The 19,956-nt window shown below is 37.6% G+C and overlaps 1 protein-coding gene across 1 annotated transcript in view; it reads right to left on the bottom strand.

The window, feature by feature from the left end:
* The window catches only part of LOC150101230 (MAM and LDL-receptor class A domain-containing protein 2-like), a 1,363,156-nt gene that overhangs the window by 358,191 nt on the left and 985,009 nt on the right, over nucleotides 1-19,956 (bottom strand). The window contains exons 38-39 of the mRNA XM_090402193.1: nucleotides 7,003-7,128; nucleotides 6,717-6,869 (exon numbers count right to left, since the gene is read on the bottom strand). Of these exons, the coding sequence (XP_090258319.1) occupies nucleotides 6,717-6,869; nucleotides 7,003-7,128 (279 nt within the window). The remainder of the gene's footprint in view (nucleotides 1-6,716; nucleotides 6,870-7,002; nucleotides 7,129-19,956) is intronic.

The following is a 19,956-nucleotide window of genomic DNA, read 5'->3' as shown; positions in this document are numbered from 1 at the left end:
ATGCATGTGTCTACTTTCTATGCATCTCTTCACAAAGTACAACAAACAATCATAGTGTTATACAACCAACGAAAACTCCCTCAACAACTAACTCTGACAAAAACAAAACAAGGAGAAAATTGTAACCAAAATACTCAAACAACTACAGGTATCCCTCAATTAACGAGGGTTAATTAATCCCTTGATGTTATTGCATACATCAAAATCACATTAATCAAATCTAATAATCAATGGTAAAAATTGCAATTCGTCCATGATTGATTACTATATTAATAATTTCGTTTATATGGTACTCTTTTAGGAAAGATAAAAACGAATAAAAAGTAAATGCTTAATAAATACTTGTACCTACATTATTTACTGCAATTTTTTTTTTTTATCAAAAGAAGTTATCAAGAGTAGTTTGAACAGTTTTGTTCTTATCGGCATAAATTCTATGATAACAGCAAAATGACTCTCCAGACCTTGGCAAACAAGCAATAAAACATAAAGAAAAAACATTGCAAATACAATACATGATGGTACAAATTAAGTGGATATTGAATCTAACATTATTTCATAGCTGAATATAGAAACTACAAGAGTTTTGTACCAAGTACATAGAAACTAAAAGTTTCAGCGGATGCAAGCATAAGCAACCTTATGGGCAACTCTTAGTAAAGGTGGAGTAAGTTCCAGATCACTTTCCTTAGTACTTTCCATAATGTAAAGCACATCTCCTAGAAGACATGTATGATAAATAAGCCTTTGGCTCTCTATTTCAGTAATACATGATGGTTTATTTATTTTCAGTTACAATCTAGAAATTATTGAACAAAGAATAAAAAAGTTTATTAGACTATAATAAATTTAATTTAATCCTTTATCCAAGTGTGAGCAAATAAAGTTTGCACCTGAAAATATCTTCAGGACTGAGCTAAGGTGATGCAACATCAGGCAACTCATTGCAAAGGTGGATGAAGATATCATCACTACTATCTCGGTATCTCCCATAATTCAAAGCACATCTCCTTGCAGACATGTATACTGCTATGCATTAGAGTAAGGGCCACTATCCAGACCGGTTTCGACCTTTATTGAGGTCTCGTCAGTGGGAGCCAGACCCAGAAGTGGAGATACCAACGCAGAAGCAATGGAGGTCATCCTTACCTAGAGGAGTTACAAAAGGTGTACCACCTTATTATTAAATTACTCTGGATTCAGAGAAAGATGTTGAAAGTTTATTTTTCACTTGGTTAGACTATAATACATTTAGTTTAATCCTTTACCCAAGTGTGAGCAAACAAAACTGACGAGACCTCAATAAAGGTCAAAACCAATCTGGGCAGTGGCCCTTATCCTAATGCATAGCAGCATACATGTCTGCAAGGAGATGTGTTTTGCATTATGGGAGATACTGAGAAAGTAGCAATGATAGCTTCATCCATCTTTGCAGCGAGTTGCCTGGTGTTGCACCACCTGAGCTTAGGCCTGAAGATATTTTCTACTGCAAACTTTGTTTGCTCACACTTGGATAAAGGATTAAACTAAATTTATTATAGTTTAACCAAGTGAAAAATAAACTTTCAACATCTTTCTCTGAATCCAGAGTAATTTAATAATAAGGTGGTACACCTTTTGGCAACTCCTATAGGTAAGGATGACCTCCATTGCTTCTGCCTTGGTATCTCCTCTTCTGGGCCTGGCTCCCACTGATGAGACCTCAATAAAGGTCGAAACCAGTCTGGATAGTGGCCCTTACCCGAATGCATAGCAGCATACATGTCTGCAAGGAGATGTGCTTTGCATTGTGGGAGATACTGAGAAAGTAGTGATTATATATCTTCATCCACCTTTGCAACGAGTTGCCTGGTGTTGCACCACCTTAGCTCAGTCCTGAAGATATAATTTAGTTTAATCCTTTATCACACTTGGATAAAGGATTAAACTAAATTTATTAAAGAATAAAAAAACAACAACTAAACCATGCTATACTGACATTGGAGGTCGCAGTATCTCTCAGATACAATTCACTGTCAAATATTACAAATAACCTTTACATAACGTGTTAAACCAAACTGACAGCTAAAAACAGTGCGGAATATCACTCGTAACATATGAATGCACAGCTAACCATGACCTCCAAGCTATACACTGAATTGTGTAAGAATATTTATATTAAACATTTTACATGTATCTGTCAGATCAGCTGCGAGCTCTGCAGGGTTAAAGGTGTGTTAATCAAAATTCTTGCCACACATATATCAAGGGATTGCCGCAATTAATTCGGCACGTTAATCAAATCCCGCATTAAGCAAGGAATACCTGTATTTAAATATTTTAAAAATACACAAAAAAGACTATCAAAAATTTTACTTTTACATCCACTTTACCAACATTTTTCACATAAGCACCAACAATGAGAATGTATGTGATTTATGTTAGTTCCAACTATTTATTTTACAATGTATCTTAAATTGCAGTTACAAAAATTATAGTCCATCTTAATTACACTCAGTATGATTCCGAATAAGGGTAGTGCTTGTGGTTTTGTGTGTGCATGTGCATACACAATATTTCTTTGCTCCATTCATCTGCTAAATTCTTGGTATCCATATTCTGAAAATCAGTCTAACCACTTTATTTCTTTAAACTTTGAATTTCTAAAATCCAATCATTTATCTCAATATGGACTAATGGAACTATATTTGCCTTTTACAATTCCAACCACCCAGCAGAAGGAGGAGATGCAGAAGTAATGTAAATGCTATAAGCAATTATTTAATGCAAATGATCTATCTGCAAATCCAAATACCAGCTAACTATCTCCACTCACACAAACCTAGATTTTTTTCTTAATCCACCAGTTCTCCTTCCAGGCACATTTGTCTATAAATATATATTGGCTTTCCTCTTTGTAATTCAGACCATAATCCAATACAAGTTTCCTCTCCCACAAAATTTCTTCCAATTAGCATCATCCTTTGGCATTATGGATGTCAAATGGAATGACTCTTGGGATTTCTACTCTTCCTTTCCATTGTCAGACCACAGCTTTTGCTCTCTCTCTCTCTCTCTCTCTCTCTCTCTCCTGATACAGATATCAGCTAGGAGCAAATTAAGAAATTCTTCTGACTCCCTTTATTTATTAAGCCTTTATTCTCCACACCATCCAAAATTCGTTCCACTTTTTAAGCTGTAGTAATTCAAGAAAATATGATAATACCAAGGCAATTTGAGAAAAACATTCAATATTCAGGTAACTTGTGCTAATAATCCTAATTTCAACCACAAATTCAAATCTGATTTTGAGAGGACAAACACCAAAAAACTCATCTTCTACCCAAATGGCAGTAATATTTTCTAGTTCCTCGCAAATGCCATTAGGCACAACTTATATTTACCTGTGCTTCCATTACTCTCATATAGATGGCATCACTGTTAAATTACCCAAAGGTATCATTAGCTGCTGGTATTATTCTTCTCATCCAACTCCAAAGACAACTAAGTCAAATTGCTTTCCATATCAGGAATAGTGCACTACATGTGCTTTCTGTGGTCTTTTGATAAAAACATTAGAATAATCTCAATCATAATCATCAAGCAAGGCAAGGAGGATAACCAGTATGATAAGGAAATGATAATTATGAGAGAAAGCTAAGTGATGAGGCCAAAAAGAAATCCCAAAGAGTTCTTTCACCATGTAGCAAGTAAAAAGAAAAATAACTATGGCAGGATGACTTGAATGAATGCTGGTGGTAGAAAGGTAACAGAAACAGAAAAAACTGAGTAATCATTTTGCAAAGATACCATCAGGTGGAGATAATTAGTGCCAGATCTGAGAACAGAGGTAGATGAATTGGAGAAACTTAAGACATTGCAGAACCTTAATGCAAATATGGCCATAGAACCAGAAGAGATATTAAAAATATAAATGATGAAAATATGCAAGAGAGTTGGCAGCTCCTCTGATCAAACTGTTTAAGTCTCAGTTTGAAAAGATACTTAGTGAGTGGAAAGAAGGCAAAATAGTTCCACTACATAAAGGATGATCCAAAGCAAATTATAGGCTCATCAGTATCTAATGAGCAGTAGTTAAAGTACTGGATAAATTGGTAAATGACAGAATTCAGGACTGAATTGACAGGAATATGGTGCTCTATAGATGATAGCATGATTTTTGTAAAGGTAGGTCTTGCCGTAGTAATTTGCTTACATTTTATAATAAATGTGATGACTGACTTCAATAAAGGAAATGACTACACAGTGACAATGCTGAACTTCACCAAAGCATTTAACAGGATAAATATGAAACTCTTTTGGAGAGAACAAAGATGGATATGAAGATGGTGATTGGATAAGAAGATAGCTGATGGACAGATATCAAAGAGTAATAAATGAGGGGAATCAATTCAGGGAAAAAAAGTGAGTGACTAGTGGTTAACCCCACCCCAGAGATCAGTACTTGGTCTGTTCATGTTAATTTGTACATCCATGATATAGGAATTTTTTAATGGGAAATATTTAGTTATTTGCTAGTCATGTATACTAGGAAGACTGATAGTCAATCAAGGTGATGTAGGGATCCTGAACTGACTGATTTTCCCTTTCAGTCGTTTCCGACTGTAGGTGACTTTGTAGGCATTACCCACAAAGTATTCCTGTTGAGATTTTTAGTGGGTAGTTCACCATTGCTTTCCCCAACCTCCAATTTTATCTGGGCTTGTGACCAGCATATGGCTGGGACGTATTCATGATTGCAATCCATATGTGTTCACAGAGCTGGTCTGCCTGTTCTGGGGGACGAAAAACCCAAGTTTCCAGATGAAAAAAAAAACCCTACCTCCTTATGAGACCGGCTAGCTCACCTTTAGTCAAAAGAGACCAGATAAAGGTCCCTCAAGTTACTGGCGGGAATCGAACTCAGGTCTTTCCAACAAAAGGGCTTTGTCTATGTCTTCGGCTGTGTACTGCATTGATGAAAGTGAACTGCACAAAACTGATAATGCCAGTTGAAGTTGAAGTTTAGAGGGTATATCACAAAAGTGACCAAAATAGCAGATTATATGGTTATTGAAGAACACACTGTCAAGTATGGAAAGGGAGGTTATTATTCCTCTTTATATGGCTTAATAAGACCATATCTGGTCTAATGAAGAATGTATTCCTGGGGATGAGGAAGTGGTGAAGAGAATCCAGAGACAAGTGATCAAGATTGTGAGAGGTCTGTGGAATGTAAGGAGGCCCACAGATCTACTCTATTCTTCCTTGCATTCCACAGACCTCTCACAATCAGGAAGAATAGAGTAGGTCTGTGGGCTTCAGTAGGCAATAAAGAGGAGATATGTTAGAAAGATAAAAGTTATTAAAGGGGTTTTATGGGACTGATACCAAAGACTTTTTTTTTAGAGGCAGGAAGTGAGAGAACAAAGGGTCAATCCTGAAAATTGTGTTAGTGTGGTTATCAAGGGTGTTAGAACTAAGTTTTTTGTTTGGAGGGTGGCAAATGGATGGAATGAGTTGCCAGAGGTGGTTGGGAGCACTTCACTTGTAAACAACTTCAAGGAGAAATATGATAAGTATTGTATAAACAATGGTAATCTGAGACCACGCTGATATGCAAGCAAGAAAATTCTGTTATGCAGATGGCATAAAAAAATACTGAAGAAACTCTAACATCCATTCTAGGAACTCTAAATCATTACTTTAAGAAATGGAAACTGTGCCCAAATGTAAATAAAACTGAAGAGTCCACCTTCCATCTGAAAAACAGGCTTGCCAGTACAGAACTTCAGGTCACCTTAAATGGTACTACATTATTATATAACAAGCTTCCCATGTATCTAGGTGTCACACTGGATCACATCTATCCTACAGTAAACACCCGGAGAATACAGTGGCTAAAATTAAGACTTGTAATAACATCATTCAAAAACTTTGTGGATCCTTTCGAGGGTCTACTACTATCATCTGCTATCCTCTGCTACCACCTTACACTCATCAGCTCTGGGTTTGGTATTCTCTGTAGCTGAATATTGTTCATCTGTTTAGCTCAACAGTTCCACACACACACGCACACACAACTCATTGATATCTGGTGGCTGATATCTGGTGCAATCAGGTCAACAAATACTTATTGGCTTCTTACCTTGAGTAATAACATCCTGTCTCCACACCTTTGGAGGCAGGATGGTTACTAATTATCACTTATCTTTCTTATAATAATTCTCTTTTCACTGTGTGCACAAGAGCCTTCCAGACTTGAAAATCAGTTGATTAAGATCTACAGGACCACTAATATGTGAAGCAGAAAATTTAGTTACAAATAATTTCATTTCTGCAGAAAAACAAGCAATATGGTGGAATACAAACACTGATAATCCTTAACTACAAATGTGGTTTCGAGGTATTAGTAACCAATCTTTTGTTTTTGAACTTCCCTGTAAGACACGGGTGACACCCTGAATAGGATTTGTACAAGCCACGAAATATGTGCAGACCCATTATTTATGTGTGGAAAACGCCATTCTCCTCAATGTGATAAATAAATAAGTAAATCTATTAAATCAATGTATACATTTGCTTTCGTCTTAATCTTCATCCATTGTTGTATGCATTAGGATGATCTTTCGTATTTTGAATAATCATTGGAGATAGTTTGTTTTGTTCTGTTTTAATTTGGTGTTATTTTCATTCAAGGAGAAATACGAGAAATGTTAATTAAATGAAATTTTTACCTGCTTTTAGTTTTCCGTAATGTCTCTGGGGTCCGGTAGCATTTGAATGAGAAACACTAGCTCTACTCCAGTTAAAATGACCAGGCATCATGACCCAGGCACAAATATTTAGCCAGTCATCATCATCAAAGTTGCAGTACCCATGTTCTCGAACTATGGAATATTAGAGGATATTATTCTTTAAAATATTCTTAACATAGTTAAAGAGCCACGGTAAAATATGAAGCTTAATATTTAAATTGACATATACTGCCAGAAATGTGAGATCAAGTTAGAAATAACTTACAACAATTTTCTTCATCAGACTGATCAGAGCAATCATCTTTTCCATCACAGTATTCCCAAAGTTTGATACATGCAGGAATTTTTGTACACTGCCATTCATCTGAAACACATTCTACTTCCAGATGGTCTGCAAATGAATAAAACTGGATGATTTTAAGAGATCTTCATTGATTTAGTAGGAATGTTAAAAACAACTGTGATAAATTTAACTATGTCTAACTAAAATATGTAATTTATTACATAAAATTTATTTACTGATTCAGCAGATAAAAAAAATGATAAGCAAATTAAAAATCAATAAGAATATCTATCCTATCCCAATGGCTTTAACAGGCCTTTAAGGCCCACAACCTTCCAAGCATGCTTGGATTTCGTAACCGAAATAGGAGGATAGAATGGTCACTCCTATGCCGCAAGGTATTCTTGGCTGTATCCCTGTGTGTTCAAGGGGCCGGTTTGCCTGCTTGTGGGATGAAAAACACCAGATAAACTGGCGGAAAAAACCCTACTGCCCACGCCCAAGAACGGCTAACTTGGCTATGGCTGAGGAAGATCCTTCAGCTCCTCACGTCTCCGACGGGAATCGAACCTAGGACACTCCTTCCCCAGGCATATGGTTGCGAAGCGCAAAGCCACTAGGCTAACTGCGCGGACTAATAAGAATATACTAATTATTATTATAGCACACTTCCATGATGTCAAAAAGGTTCATTGTGACAGGACTGGTTGTAAAGAGAGAAAACTGGATGATTTTAAGAGATACTTGCTAATTTAGTAAGAATCTTAAAATACTATTGAATCTTTAGTGTGAGATTAATTTTATCACTCAAATGTGGGACCACATCCTACTTAATGCAGGCCTGAAGTGGCTTGAAAAAGTTTAATTTTAGTCTCTAGAGCAGGGTTTCCAGATTATATAAAAAATCAAAAAAAAAATGTTGCAGTTGGTGGATTGAGTGGTGACAGAGCTGTAGAATAGATGCCCTCCCTCGATGAGTCTTTAAACTCCCTGGAGGTGTCATGTAATAACAACACACACACACATAGCAATCCCTCAATTAATGCATTCTTTAAAACAGGTGCATTAATTGATCCCAGGTCTTTCTGACCAAAGGACTTTGTCTATATTGACTGAGCTATGGGGGCTCCTATAGTCAGAATATAAATTTATTATTCTAATTTCTTAACAAAGAATTGAGCTGACATAGTTTGGCATGCATTCTCTTTCTTTTTTTCCTTAACTGATAATATGGTCCTAGTACCTTTTCTACTACTTCTGCAAATTTTACTGCTTCTCTCTTCATCAGTGTTAGCCTTTAGGCATTGCTGCTTAAAAACTTCAATTATATTATGTTAAAGATACCAAGCGATTTTATAAGCTAGGTTTTTAATCCTTTTTCCCAAGTAAGCAAACAGACAAGTAAGTCAGGTTTGCGGATGCACGTAGTGCAACACTAGGCAACTTGTTGTAAAGGTGGAGTAAGTTCTGATCACTTTCCTTAGAATTTTCTTCTAATCCAAAGCGCATTTCCTTGTGGAGATGTATAAAGGTCGAAATATGCTTTGCATTAGGGGAAAATTCTAAGGAAAGTGATCAGAGCTTACTCCACCTTTACAATGAGTTGCTAAGTGTTGCACTACTTGCAGCTGCAAACTTGACTTACTTGTCTGTTTGCTTACTTGGGAAAAAGGATTAAAAACCTAGCTTATAAAATTGCTTGGTATCTTTAACATAATATATACCAAAGGTAAAAAACTTTCTACTTCAGATTAAATTAGAATAATAAATTTATATTCTGAATATATTCAGTTGTATGAAAAATTTCATACAACTGAATTTTCATATATCATACAACTGATTTCATATATCATACAAAAAATTTCATACAACTGAATGTTGTATGAACTTGTGAGTGATTAAAATTTCTTCATATTCTTCTGGATCTTCCTGCTGTGCATCTAAATTTAGCAGATTGAATCACTCAATTTCTCAGAATGAGATTTAATTAACTTAGAAAAATTTAATTAACTTCAAATTAAATTTGAAAAGCCTCTTAAATCATTTGCACAATGTGGAAGAATGTGTCCAAATGGTTTGCATATTGCTAGCAGTAATTTCATTCGACTTTGCAACTTTATAACCAGGCTGAGATTTCTCTGATTTGGCCAGAAAGGGCTTCGAGGGCATTCACTTCCAAAAAAGGCCAGTTTCATTGACATTAAATATTTGTTGGTCACAACAGCCCCCTTCTTCCACAATTTTCTTCAAAATCTTTGGATAATTTCTGGCTGCCTCCTTATCTGCACTTGCAGCTTTGTCTCTGATTAGAACATTATGTAGGCTATTTCACTTTTTGAAACACTCAAACCACCCAGCACTAGCATGGAATTCTTCTTCTTTTCCATTGCTGATAGTCCCTTCTTTCAAGGTTGAAAAGAGACTTAATGTTATTGATTTAATAACGACAGTGCTTAGTGGGATCCATTTTGGTTACAATCTTCGATCCATGTAAAAAGAAGTCTCTCTCTAATTCAATCATTATAATACTTTGATTCGAGGGAATGCATGATGAACTTGAAGCAGCCTTACCTTTCTCTTTGTATTCAGTAGGTTTGCTTAAAACTGATTATACAGTCAATTCACCCATTTGTGTGCTTGTCCTATCTTTGTTCTGGACTCGCCTTGTTAATTTTTTTATTATCCAAGTTTTTCTTTCAATGAGATTATTTTTCGAATCTTTTTCACACTTCACTTTTTTGCTCACTAATTCTTTTACTCATGATGAAAAGTTGGGAAAATATTTTAAAATAAAAAAAAAGTAAGAAAAACAATAAGAAAAACAAAATCTTCACAATTTTGGTGATGTGTCCCCAAAATTTTAGATCCTTATCCACTATCACCCCCAGATCTCTTATTTTCTCTACCTCCAACAATATATTCTCACCAAGCATAAATTCTGCATCCCATATTTGTTTTCCAAATTTTAAAACCTTACGTTTTGCAACATTGAACTCACATCTCCATTTCCATGCCCAATCATTCAATTTATTCAAGTCTTCTTGCAAGGCCACAACATCTTCACTACTCTTTATGGTTCATCCCAACTTTGCATCATCTGCAAACAACTGAATATCTCCATCTAAATCTTCGCCAGTATCATTAATATACAAGTTAAACAGTAATGGCCCTAAAACAGACTTCTGAGGCACTCCTTGAGACTTTCCTTTTCCTGGATATCGCACCTCCATACACAACTTGTTGATACCTATCATCCATTTAAAAAGATGTCGGGATACAAGAGAGATACCGAACTGCATTAAAATGAAGATCAATTTCCATTCCAAAAAAGCACTCCGTATATATAACCGTGACAGCCTGGCATTACTACGCGAGCAAATCGCCTCTACTCATGTGACCCTCTCAGTGATGAACGCCGCCATTGGCTACTTACATTCAGAGCTCTCCACCGTTCTTAACCCTGAACTTTGGTAGATTCTCTCTGGCATTTCGGAAACTTCCACACAGAGAGAATTTCAAAAAATAAAAAATAAACACGTCAAGAAATATAGCAACCTGGTTAAAGACAAACCACAACCACAAATTCAACCGCTCCTGACAGTAGTAAATCTCTCTTCCAAAAGGCTCAACGACGATGCGTCAGCGCCCTTTGCCTCGGCCGTAATTTTGCCGTCATTCCGAAGGAAGTGCTGGTGCTCGATGCAATGGTTAACATCAAACGGGGGATCGGTCGCTTACCGTCAGAGATAGCCAACAACATCAGACTTGACGTAGCCAATATCTTTGCTCATTCTTTGCCTCCAAAAAGTAACTTATCGTATGCCCAAGGCACGACTCTCCTGAAACTACGCAAAGAAAAAAGTATCGTCATCACCAGAGTGGATAAGGGTAATGCCATAGTCGTTCTTAATACCAGTGAATACAATCGTAAAATGAACATTATCCTCCGCGATCGCGCTACCTACATCCCGCTAGAACACGACCCACAAAAACACAAGTTAAGAAATTAAAAATCTTACTTAAAAAAGTAACCTCATGGCCCCCTGACGTCACGAAAAACTTAAACCTTTGCGCTCCCCACACCCCGAATATACGGTTTACCGTCTAAACAGCTGGCCAACTCTCTGACCCTCCTCACCGGAAGATCCACTTCCTATATAAAAAACTCGACCAACTTTAAAGCCCTAACAGAAAATTTAATCTTGAATAATGCAGACATATTGGTAAGCTTTGATATCTCCTCTTTGTTTACCAATATTCCCATAACTCACACCTTATCTCTCTTAGAAAACGTTTTTCCCTCTGACATCTTAGATCTCTTTTCCTTTGTCATTAACTCTGGGTATTTCTCTTGGAAGAACAAAATCTACAAGCAGATAGAGGGAACTGCCATGGGTTCCTCCCTCTCTCCCACCCTTGCCAATTTCTATATGGAAGATTTTGAAAAACGAGCCATAGACTCAGCCCCACTCAAACCTTCTATCTGGCTAAGATATGTAGATGATGTGTTCTCTATTTGGCCTCATGGCCCAGACATGGTAGACTCCTTCCTCAGTCATCTCAATAGCCTACATCCAAGAATCCAAGTTTACTATGGAAAAGGAAAAGAACAATTATTTACCATTCCTAGACACCTTAGTCACACACCTGCCTAATGATACACTTTCCTTCACTGTATACAGAAAACCCACCCACACACACACAGGCAGATACATTCACAAACTCACCCACCACTACCACTCCTCGCAACAATATGGCATTATTAAAACTCTTACTAAGAGAGCCCACAATCTAGAGAACCGCCCTCACTACTGAGCTTAACCACATACACAGCACTTTCCTCTCCAATGGCTACAGCGAACACAGTATCAAAAAAATAATCAGTTCCACCCCCATTCCCCGTCCTTCTTGTCAACAACATTTTAAAAATGCCATCACCATACCCTACATCCATGGTGGCACATCCGAAAAAATAGCCAAGATACTAAAAAAGTATAACCTACACACAGCATATAAGTCCCACCGCAAACTTGCTACCCTTATCGGTTCTATGAAAGATCAGCTCATTCCTCTCTCTCTGCCTGGAGTTTACAAAGTACCCTGTTCCTGTAAGCTGGCGTACTTTGGACAGACAGGCAGATCAGCATCAATCTGCCTGGAGGAACACAAGTATTACATCTGTAAACACAACTATGGCCATTCAGGCTTGGCTGACCATGTTTTGGACACCACCCACAGGGTATCATGGAAGAAAACCACCATGCTCCGCCACAGCAAATTCAAGAAAGAGAGACTTTTTTAGAAGCAGCAGCTCTCAGAAACCGACCAAATCGTAATAAATACAGTTGCATTAAGCTTCCGAAGATTTGGGAAACACTCATCACCAGAGGTCCCACCTTACATTCCAGGCCACCTACAACCGCCTTTAGAGGGCGCTCCACCTAGATAGGACTTCAGTGTCACCCACGTGGTTGGGCTTAGTATTGTATGATATTTGTGTGCATGTTACATTAATTGTTTTTGTAATCTCCGTAGATGTCCTAGTGACTAGGACGAAATATAGGAAGTATTAAATTCTATTTTAATTCTTTTTGAGTGTTGTCAAAAATCCATTTAAGCCTCCAACATGATGTCCTCACAGCACTTAAGCCTCTACACACGAATACCTATCAGATAGCCAGTCTCCAATCCAATGCACTAATCTAATATCCAACCCCATCTGCTCTAGTTTGACTGTCAACTTATCATGAGGTACTCTATCAAAAGCTTTTGCGAAATCCAAGTATATTACTGTGTATCCGTCTCCTCTGTCCAAGGAAGCAGTCACTTTATTGTAATAAGTAAGTAGATTACTAAAACATGACCTCCCTTTAGCAAATCCATGCTGTCCATCAAAGATTATACCATTGTTGTCAACCCGTCTCTGGATCCTAGTTCTCACAAGCTTCTCCAACAACTTAACCACAACACCTGACACACAGATAGGCCTATAGTTTGATTCTTGAGTTCGATCACCTCCTTTATGAAGTGGCACAATCTTGCCCTTCTTAGGAATTTGACCAAGTGCAAGACTCGTATTAAAAAAAATGTCAAGGCAGGTGTCAACTCCCTGGCACATTCCTTCAGAATACACGGTGATATATTATCAAGTCCCACATCCTTATTTACATCTAGTTTACTCAACTCCCCCAAACACCTCTTGCTCACTTACAGTCAGTCTCTTCTCCCCATCATGAACTGCTCTTAATCTCTCCATGAAGTCACATTCACAAGATTGAAAGATCTTTATGAACTGCTCATTAAGTATCTCCACCACACATTCTGCAACAGCTGTCTTTATACCATTTCCTCCAATCAATGTCATCCTTCCATAATCATTCTTTCTTTTGCTGGCTACATATCGAAAGAACTCCCTATGATTCTTTTTGGCTTCATTAGCTAACTGCTGTTCATACCTCTATTTAGCTACTCTCACCAACCAAGTCACCCTCCTTGCATGGTCTTTGTAGACCTCATGAAATTGGTTATTTCCACTTCTCTTATGCTGCCTCCACAATGCCCTTTTTCTGTGTATTGCATGCTTAATCTCTTTATTCATCCATCTCACACCTACCTTATTTAACCTTCTGACCCTTGGAATACATTTAGACATTGCATCTACTAGATAGTTTTTGAAAATCCCCCAAGCTGCATTGATCTCTTTTCCAGCTAGCTCCTCATTCCATGCTACACTCGCAAGCTGTCTCCTGAGCTCTTCATAATCACCACCCTTGTAGTTCCACATATACCCTTTTTTCACAGGAGTCCTTGCACTGCTGGCCACCATCCAGGTAATCACCTCATGGTCACTTTCACCAATTGGTGGATGATTTGACACCTCATTTATAATTACATCCTCTGATGAGATGACCAAATCCAAGACCCCTCAATTCTTTGTGCCTTCTGTTACATACCGTCTGAGGTAGTTATCCCTCAAAAACTGAAGTAACTCATTTTCTTTAGTTCCAGTTGCTATCTCATCATTCCAGTCTATACTGCCATAATTAAAATCACCCATAATGATCATCCTTTTCTTATTTGCTTGTCTAAGTTGTCTATACATTTCACTATCACCACCATCTACATTACCTGGTCTATAACAACATCCCACGAAGTATTTGATTCCATTCACCTCTATCTCACACCATACTGCCTCAAAACCACTGGCACTATTTCTCTCTTGCATCTCTACTTTGTATGGACATAACTCTTTCTCTATCATGAATAGCACTCCCCCTCCCTTTTTACCCCTTCTATCCTCATGAAACACATCATACCTTTCCATCTCTATTCCTGTCAGGATGTCATCCTCTTCCAACCATGTCTCACTTATTCCGACAATCTTTGGGTGAACAGACACAATTAGTGCAACAATTTCATCTGCCTTCTTTCTTATACTTCTATCATTGGTATACAAACACGACAGCTCATTTCTGGATCAACAGCTAGTTCCACTGATACCACTCACTCGATGTGATCTCTCCATGCAAGACTGGGGCCATTTCCCTTTCTGCTTCTTCATTGTAGAACTCTCTTCAATTTCAACTGTTTCCTCTTGATCCCAGGTCATCCCATTCCTTTTCTTCCCTGTCTACTCATGCTCTCACCTCCTCTTGGAGCATCCACCTTTCTCATGCTGTGTACCCCTGTCCACCTTGAGACTCCCCGTTTCCCTGCTCCTCTTGCACACCCATTCTCTCATTTTCTATACTCATACCACTCACTTCCCCATTCATATCCACTTCTTCAATCTCTCATGTCTTACTCTCTTGCTCTTCCAATATCATGTAGCACCATGTCAAATGCCTACAAAATACAGAAAAATAACACTAAATGCCTTTCCTTCAACTGCTCTTATTACGTTTATTATAAAAGGCAATAGATTTTTTTTTAAGTGATTCCCACTCATTAAAGCTTTAAGAGCTATTGTACATTAGTACTGTGAGTGGGTTAAGGATTTCTTTCTTATTAATCTTTTTAGAATTTTTTGAATTTTTATTTATTTTTTAGTTCAGAAATCCTGCTCTAGAGACTAAACACGGATCTTTTCTTCAAGCCACTAGAGGCTTCCAATAAGGCAGTTGTCTCACACTGGATGATGAAATGCATCTTTCACCTAAAAACAATCACAAACATCCATGTTCATGGCAGGATTCGAAACTACAACTGGTTGGAGAGCAGATATGTTAACTACTGAGCCAACCAGGCCAGCAAATAAAACAAGATAGATGAACAAAACAAGAGTGCCCTTAAGAAATCAATGTTGACCCTCACAGATAAAATTACTCTGATTGGTCCAATGCTATATATGATCTTGCACTAATTTCTTCAAAATATTAACAACTACTAAATGTATACAAACTGGCCTATAGTTTGACACTTCCATTCCACCACCATGCAATTATTTGGATGTCTTTCCTCATATTGAGATTCTCATCAAAAAAACAATATAATGGAGTTATCAGTTCCTTAGCAAATGCATGGTGAAATGCTATCCTTTCCAATTGAATTATTGACTTTCAGAGAAATTAGTATTTGTAACACACTTTCCTTTTGCACTTCCAAACCTTGAATCTTCCAATCTTCCACATCCCTCTAGTAAAAAAACACTAGTTTGCAGAATGAAATACTACAATAAAATATTGTATTTTTCAATAGATAATGCGCGCACGTTATCTATACAAAAAAGACTAGATTCGTTAAAAATTAACATGCATGGTTTACATTTGAAAGGTATGAGAAATCAAATGTAATAACAAAACTAAAGATAGAAGTATTACTTAATATTTATTGAACATTACACTATTCAAATCCAAAAAATTCTTCATCAGATTCAATATTGAAAGAATCAATTGCATTAAAAATTTTGTTTGGCATTTCTTCAGCTTCATAATCATTGTCACCGGACACCACTGCATTTCCTTGTGCTTAATGAAACCATTTCTAACACAGTTTTCACTTACAGCAGCCCAACTTTCTACAATCCATGTAACTATATCTTTATATGATGTTCTTTTCATCTGTCCTGTTTTGTTATATTCATGGATGCCATTCATCATCCAGTCTTCCCACTTAGCCCGCAAATTGTCTTTGACAGTTTATTTACTGCAAGATCAAGGGGGTTGGAATTTTTTTGTTAAACTACCTGGAATGACGGCCAATTTGGAATTCTTACTGACAATTGTTTTAACTTCTGCTGTCATGTGTGCCCTACACGAATCCAACACTAACAAAGATTTTGGGTTAAAAATGCCATTTTTCTCTTTAGCCACACATTCTCCAACCAAAATTTCATAACCTCAGAATTTATCCAAACTTTATTATTAGCAGTAACAATAATATCTTTGGAATCACAACCTTTTGGAACAGTCTTTCTTTTGAAAATCACCATCGGTGGCAGTGTGGAACCATCTGCAGTCACGCAGAGAATCACAGTAAAGTTAGACCTTTCAGTAAAGATCTTCGACTTCGACCTTTCAGTAAAGTTAGCCCTGTTGTAGCAACTGAAACCTCTTTTGCTCCCTTCAGATTCACAGCCCTAGAACTAGGCATGTTAAAACTTACTGGAACCTCATCCATATTCCCAAAGTGACAAGCATCAACCTCACACAAGTTTTCTCTCAGAAACAAACAAAATTTAGCTACTTTCGCTTCCCAGTCACACAGCAAATTTTGTTCAACACTAGTGGAGGATCCAAAAACCCAAGATGGTTAGGTCTTGAAATCCTTTATATTATCGTTTTGCACAATTCTTTTTGATTCCTGCAACACACGGACAGTGAATATTCTCATACCTTTAGCTCTTTCACTAACAGCCCAATCAAACAGTTTTTTCCTATGGTTGCCACAAGCACCTTCTAAACCTCATAGCATGTTTCCTCGTATGTAAACATTTCAGGACTGTTTCAGCCTTTCGCCATTCATGAACACTACTTTCTCCAACACTGATCAATCTACCAGCTTCACGATTCTCCTTTTCCTTTGCTACTTCTACCACTTCAAGCTTGAACTGCACTGTGTAGGATTTTCTCCGAGAAGTACTTCTATCTTCCATGGGTAATTCAGATCTAATGACAAAATATAAACAAATAATGATTTACTTTATGAAATATTTTAAAACAGGATGTACAGAATAATCGCGACCACTGCACTAGCAACACACATGCTTTTAAAGAATTCCTCCATCTTCTGTCTGTACTTCCTAACTCTACCGCTAGTTAGCGCATGCACGTTATCTATACATCAAAAGGAGCGATGAAAATGTTGGGGCGCACGTTATACACTAAGTGCACATTATCTATTGAAAAATATGGTAATCATAAAACAACTTCACTATGACATCTGCATTAGTCTTAACAATGTCATTCTTCCACAATTATATCTCCTCCTACTAATTATTATTATTACATAACACCTCCAGGGAGTCTGAAGACTCATCGAGGGAGGCACACCTACTCTACAACTCTCCATCTCCACCACTCAAATCCACCAACATTCATCATCTACACCAATGCCATCTACTACCAACCACCACCACCACTAGTATTTTCACAGACAATCACAAACATCCATGCCCAGAGAGGGATTCAAACCTGCAGCCTTTTTGGCTGGAGAGCGGATATGCTAACCACTTGGCCAACCAGGCTGGTCAAGTCTATTGTGACTGTTGCCTAGCTTACCATGCTATTCACTTTCCTATATTCCTGATGCAACTTCTCTCCACTCCACTCCACTCCTTATACTTTTTCTATAACCTCCATTTCCTAAACAATATGCCAAATTTTGTTCTCTTTTTCACTTGAAGTATACAACCTGCCATTGCTGCTAATAAATATATCTTCACTAGTTCCTATGCACTGGTGATATCTCTACCTTCCTATTCTTCACCCCATGGAACTGTCCCCAAATTGATTTCTAAGATTATATTCCTCAGATTATATATTTCTAACTGGCCTAATAATCACATATAAATTCCCTTCTACTCGACACTTTTGCATGACTACTCATCTCTGAAGTCAGGATCACATGGTCCCTCTCTCCATCTAAAGGTAGGGATGAATTTCAGTTACAATTGTGTCTTCTGATGTCAGGACCAAACCCAAAACTTTTGAGCCTCTTCTTTCTTTTACTACATGCTGCCTGAGGCATTTTTTCCCATTCTTTACTACTGCATGCATATTCCAAATTTATACTGCTGTAAGTTAAGGGGATAAAAATCCCTTATTGTTTTTCAGCCAGTAAGCGAAACTAAGATCGAAAACTATGATCTGAATGTTTCATGCCGACGAACTGTCAGCGGATATACTTATACTTTTTCTATAACCTCCATTTCCTAAACAATATGCTTACTGGCTGAAAAACAATAAGGGATTTTTATCCCCTTAACTTATCAACCTCGCCAGAAAAATAGCCGCTTGGCTTTTCATCTTATTATAATACATTATAATATAATATAGTGACACACCTTTCTGGCATTCACATAGCGAAAGTATGTAAGTTCTCTTCACTTAAACCCTGATATTCTAGGTCTAGCTACTCACTGATGAGACCTCAAAAAAGGTTGAAACCGGTCTGGATATTGACCTCTCCTCATAATGTAAAGCAGTACTACATCTCCTAGGAGCTGTGTGTCTTTACATTATGAGAAAATATCAAGAATAGTGAGGGATCTTGCTCCACCTTTGCAATGAGTTGCCTTGGTGTGGCACTACTAAGTGGTCACTTACTCTTGGATCCGCTGACAGTTCGTCGGCATGAAACGTTCAGATCGTAGTTTTCGAACTTAGTTTCGCTTACTGGCTGAAAAACAATAAGGGATTTTTATCCCCTTAACATATCAACCTCGCCAGAAAAATAGCCGTTTGGCTTTTCATCTTGTTATTATACTGCTGTAGTTGTTTGCATTTACCATACTCAACTCCCTAAACATTTCCTGCTATTCAAACTCTGCATTCTCTGGCTTATAGCAACATCCAACTAAATATGCTGTCCTGCCCACCAACACCTCATGCCATATACTCTCAATAGTGCCATTTTCTTCCACATCATTCCGCTGTGAGAAGACACAACTCATCACTTATCATAAGCAATACTCCACCACTGCATTTGGCCTTTCTATTTTGCTTAAAAACATTATACCCTTCTATTCCTGTAAGGCACAGCAAAGGCAGTGAGTTGTCAGAATTGGAAGATGTAGCATTGGATGTCTGCTTTTTGCAGATGACCTAGTTCTGCTTAGCTTTTCCACAGATGCCCACCAGAGGACCCTGGATAGGTTTGTAGCTGTTTGTGCAGAAGCCGAAATGAAGATCAGCGTGATCAAAACTGAAACATGTGTGGTCTCAAGAAAACCATCCAGTGCACTCTACATGTGAGTGGAGTTCCACTGAGGCAGGTGGAGAAGTTTAAATCCTTTAAATAAATTTGTTATTTTCAAAAGATCAGCATTCACAATGGTTTTCATTTGTTTGGCTGTGTCTGTAGAGAAAATTATTATTATTATTATTATTATTAAACAAGACCTCATGGAGTCAAAGACTCATCTAGGAGGTCCTTTTATCTCACACACATCTCATCATACCGGGTCTTAAACACATTCAAACTCCTTGCAGACACCACACTCTCAGGCAAGGCATTCCAATCATTCACAACTCTGCACGAAAAAAACCTGCCTCTCACTCCCCTACTCACACCCTCTTTATACAGTTTCCAGAGATGACCTCTGGTTCTCCCCTGATCTCCCACTATTCGCTGTAGAACTTCTCCACCATTGATCCTATAGCAACCCCTTACCAACTTGTAGGTCTCTATCATATCTCCCCTCTTCCTTCTCTCCACTAGTCTCTGCAAATTACATCTTTTCAATCTTTCCTCATACTCGACATTCCAGAGGTTAGA

Source organism: Typopeltis vanoorti, chromosome 12 (genome assembly GCF_054136105.1).
Source record: "Typopeltis vanoorti isolate ZY-2024b chromosome 12, IOZ_Tvanoo_1.0, whole genome shotgun sequence".
Lineage (NCBI taxonomy): Eukaryota > Metazoa > Arthropoda > Arachnida > Uropygi > Thelyphonidae > Typopeltis > Typopeltis vanoorti.
This window is presented reverse-complemented; position numbering and strand designations above follow the sequence as displayed.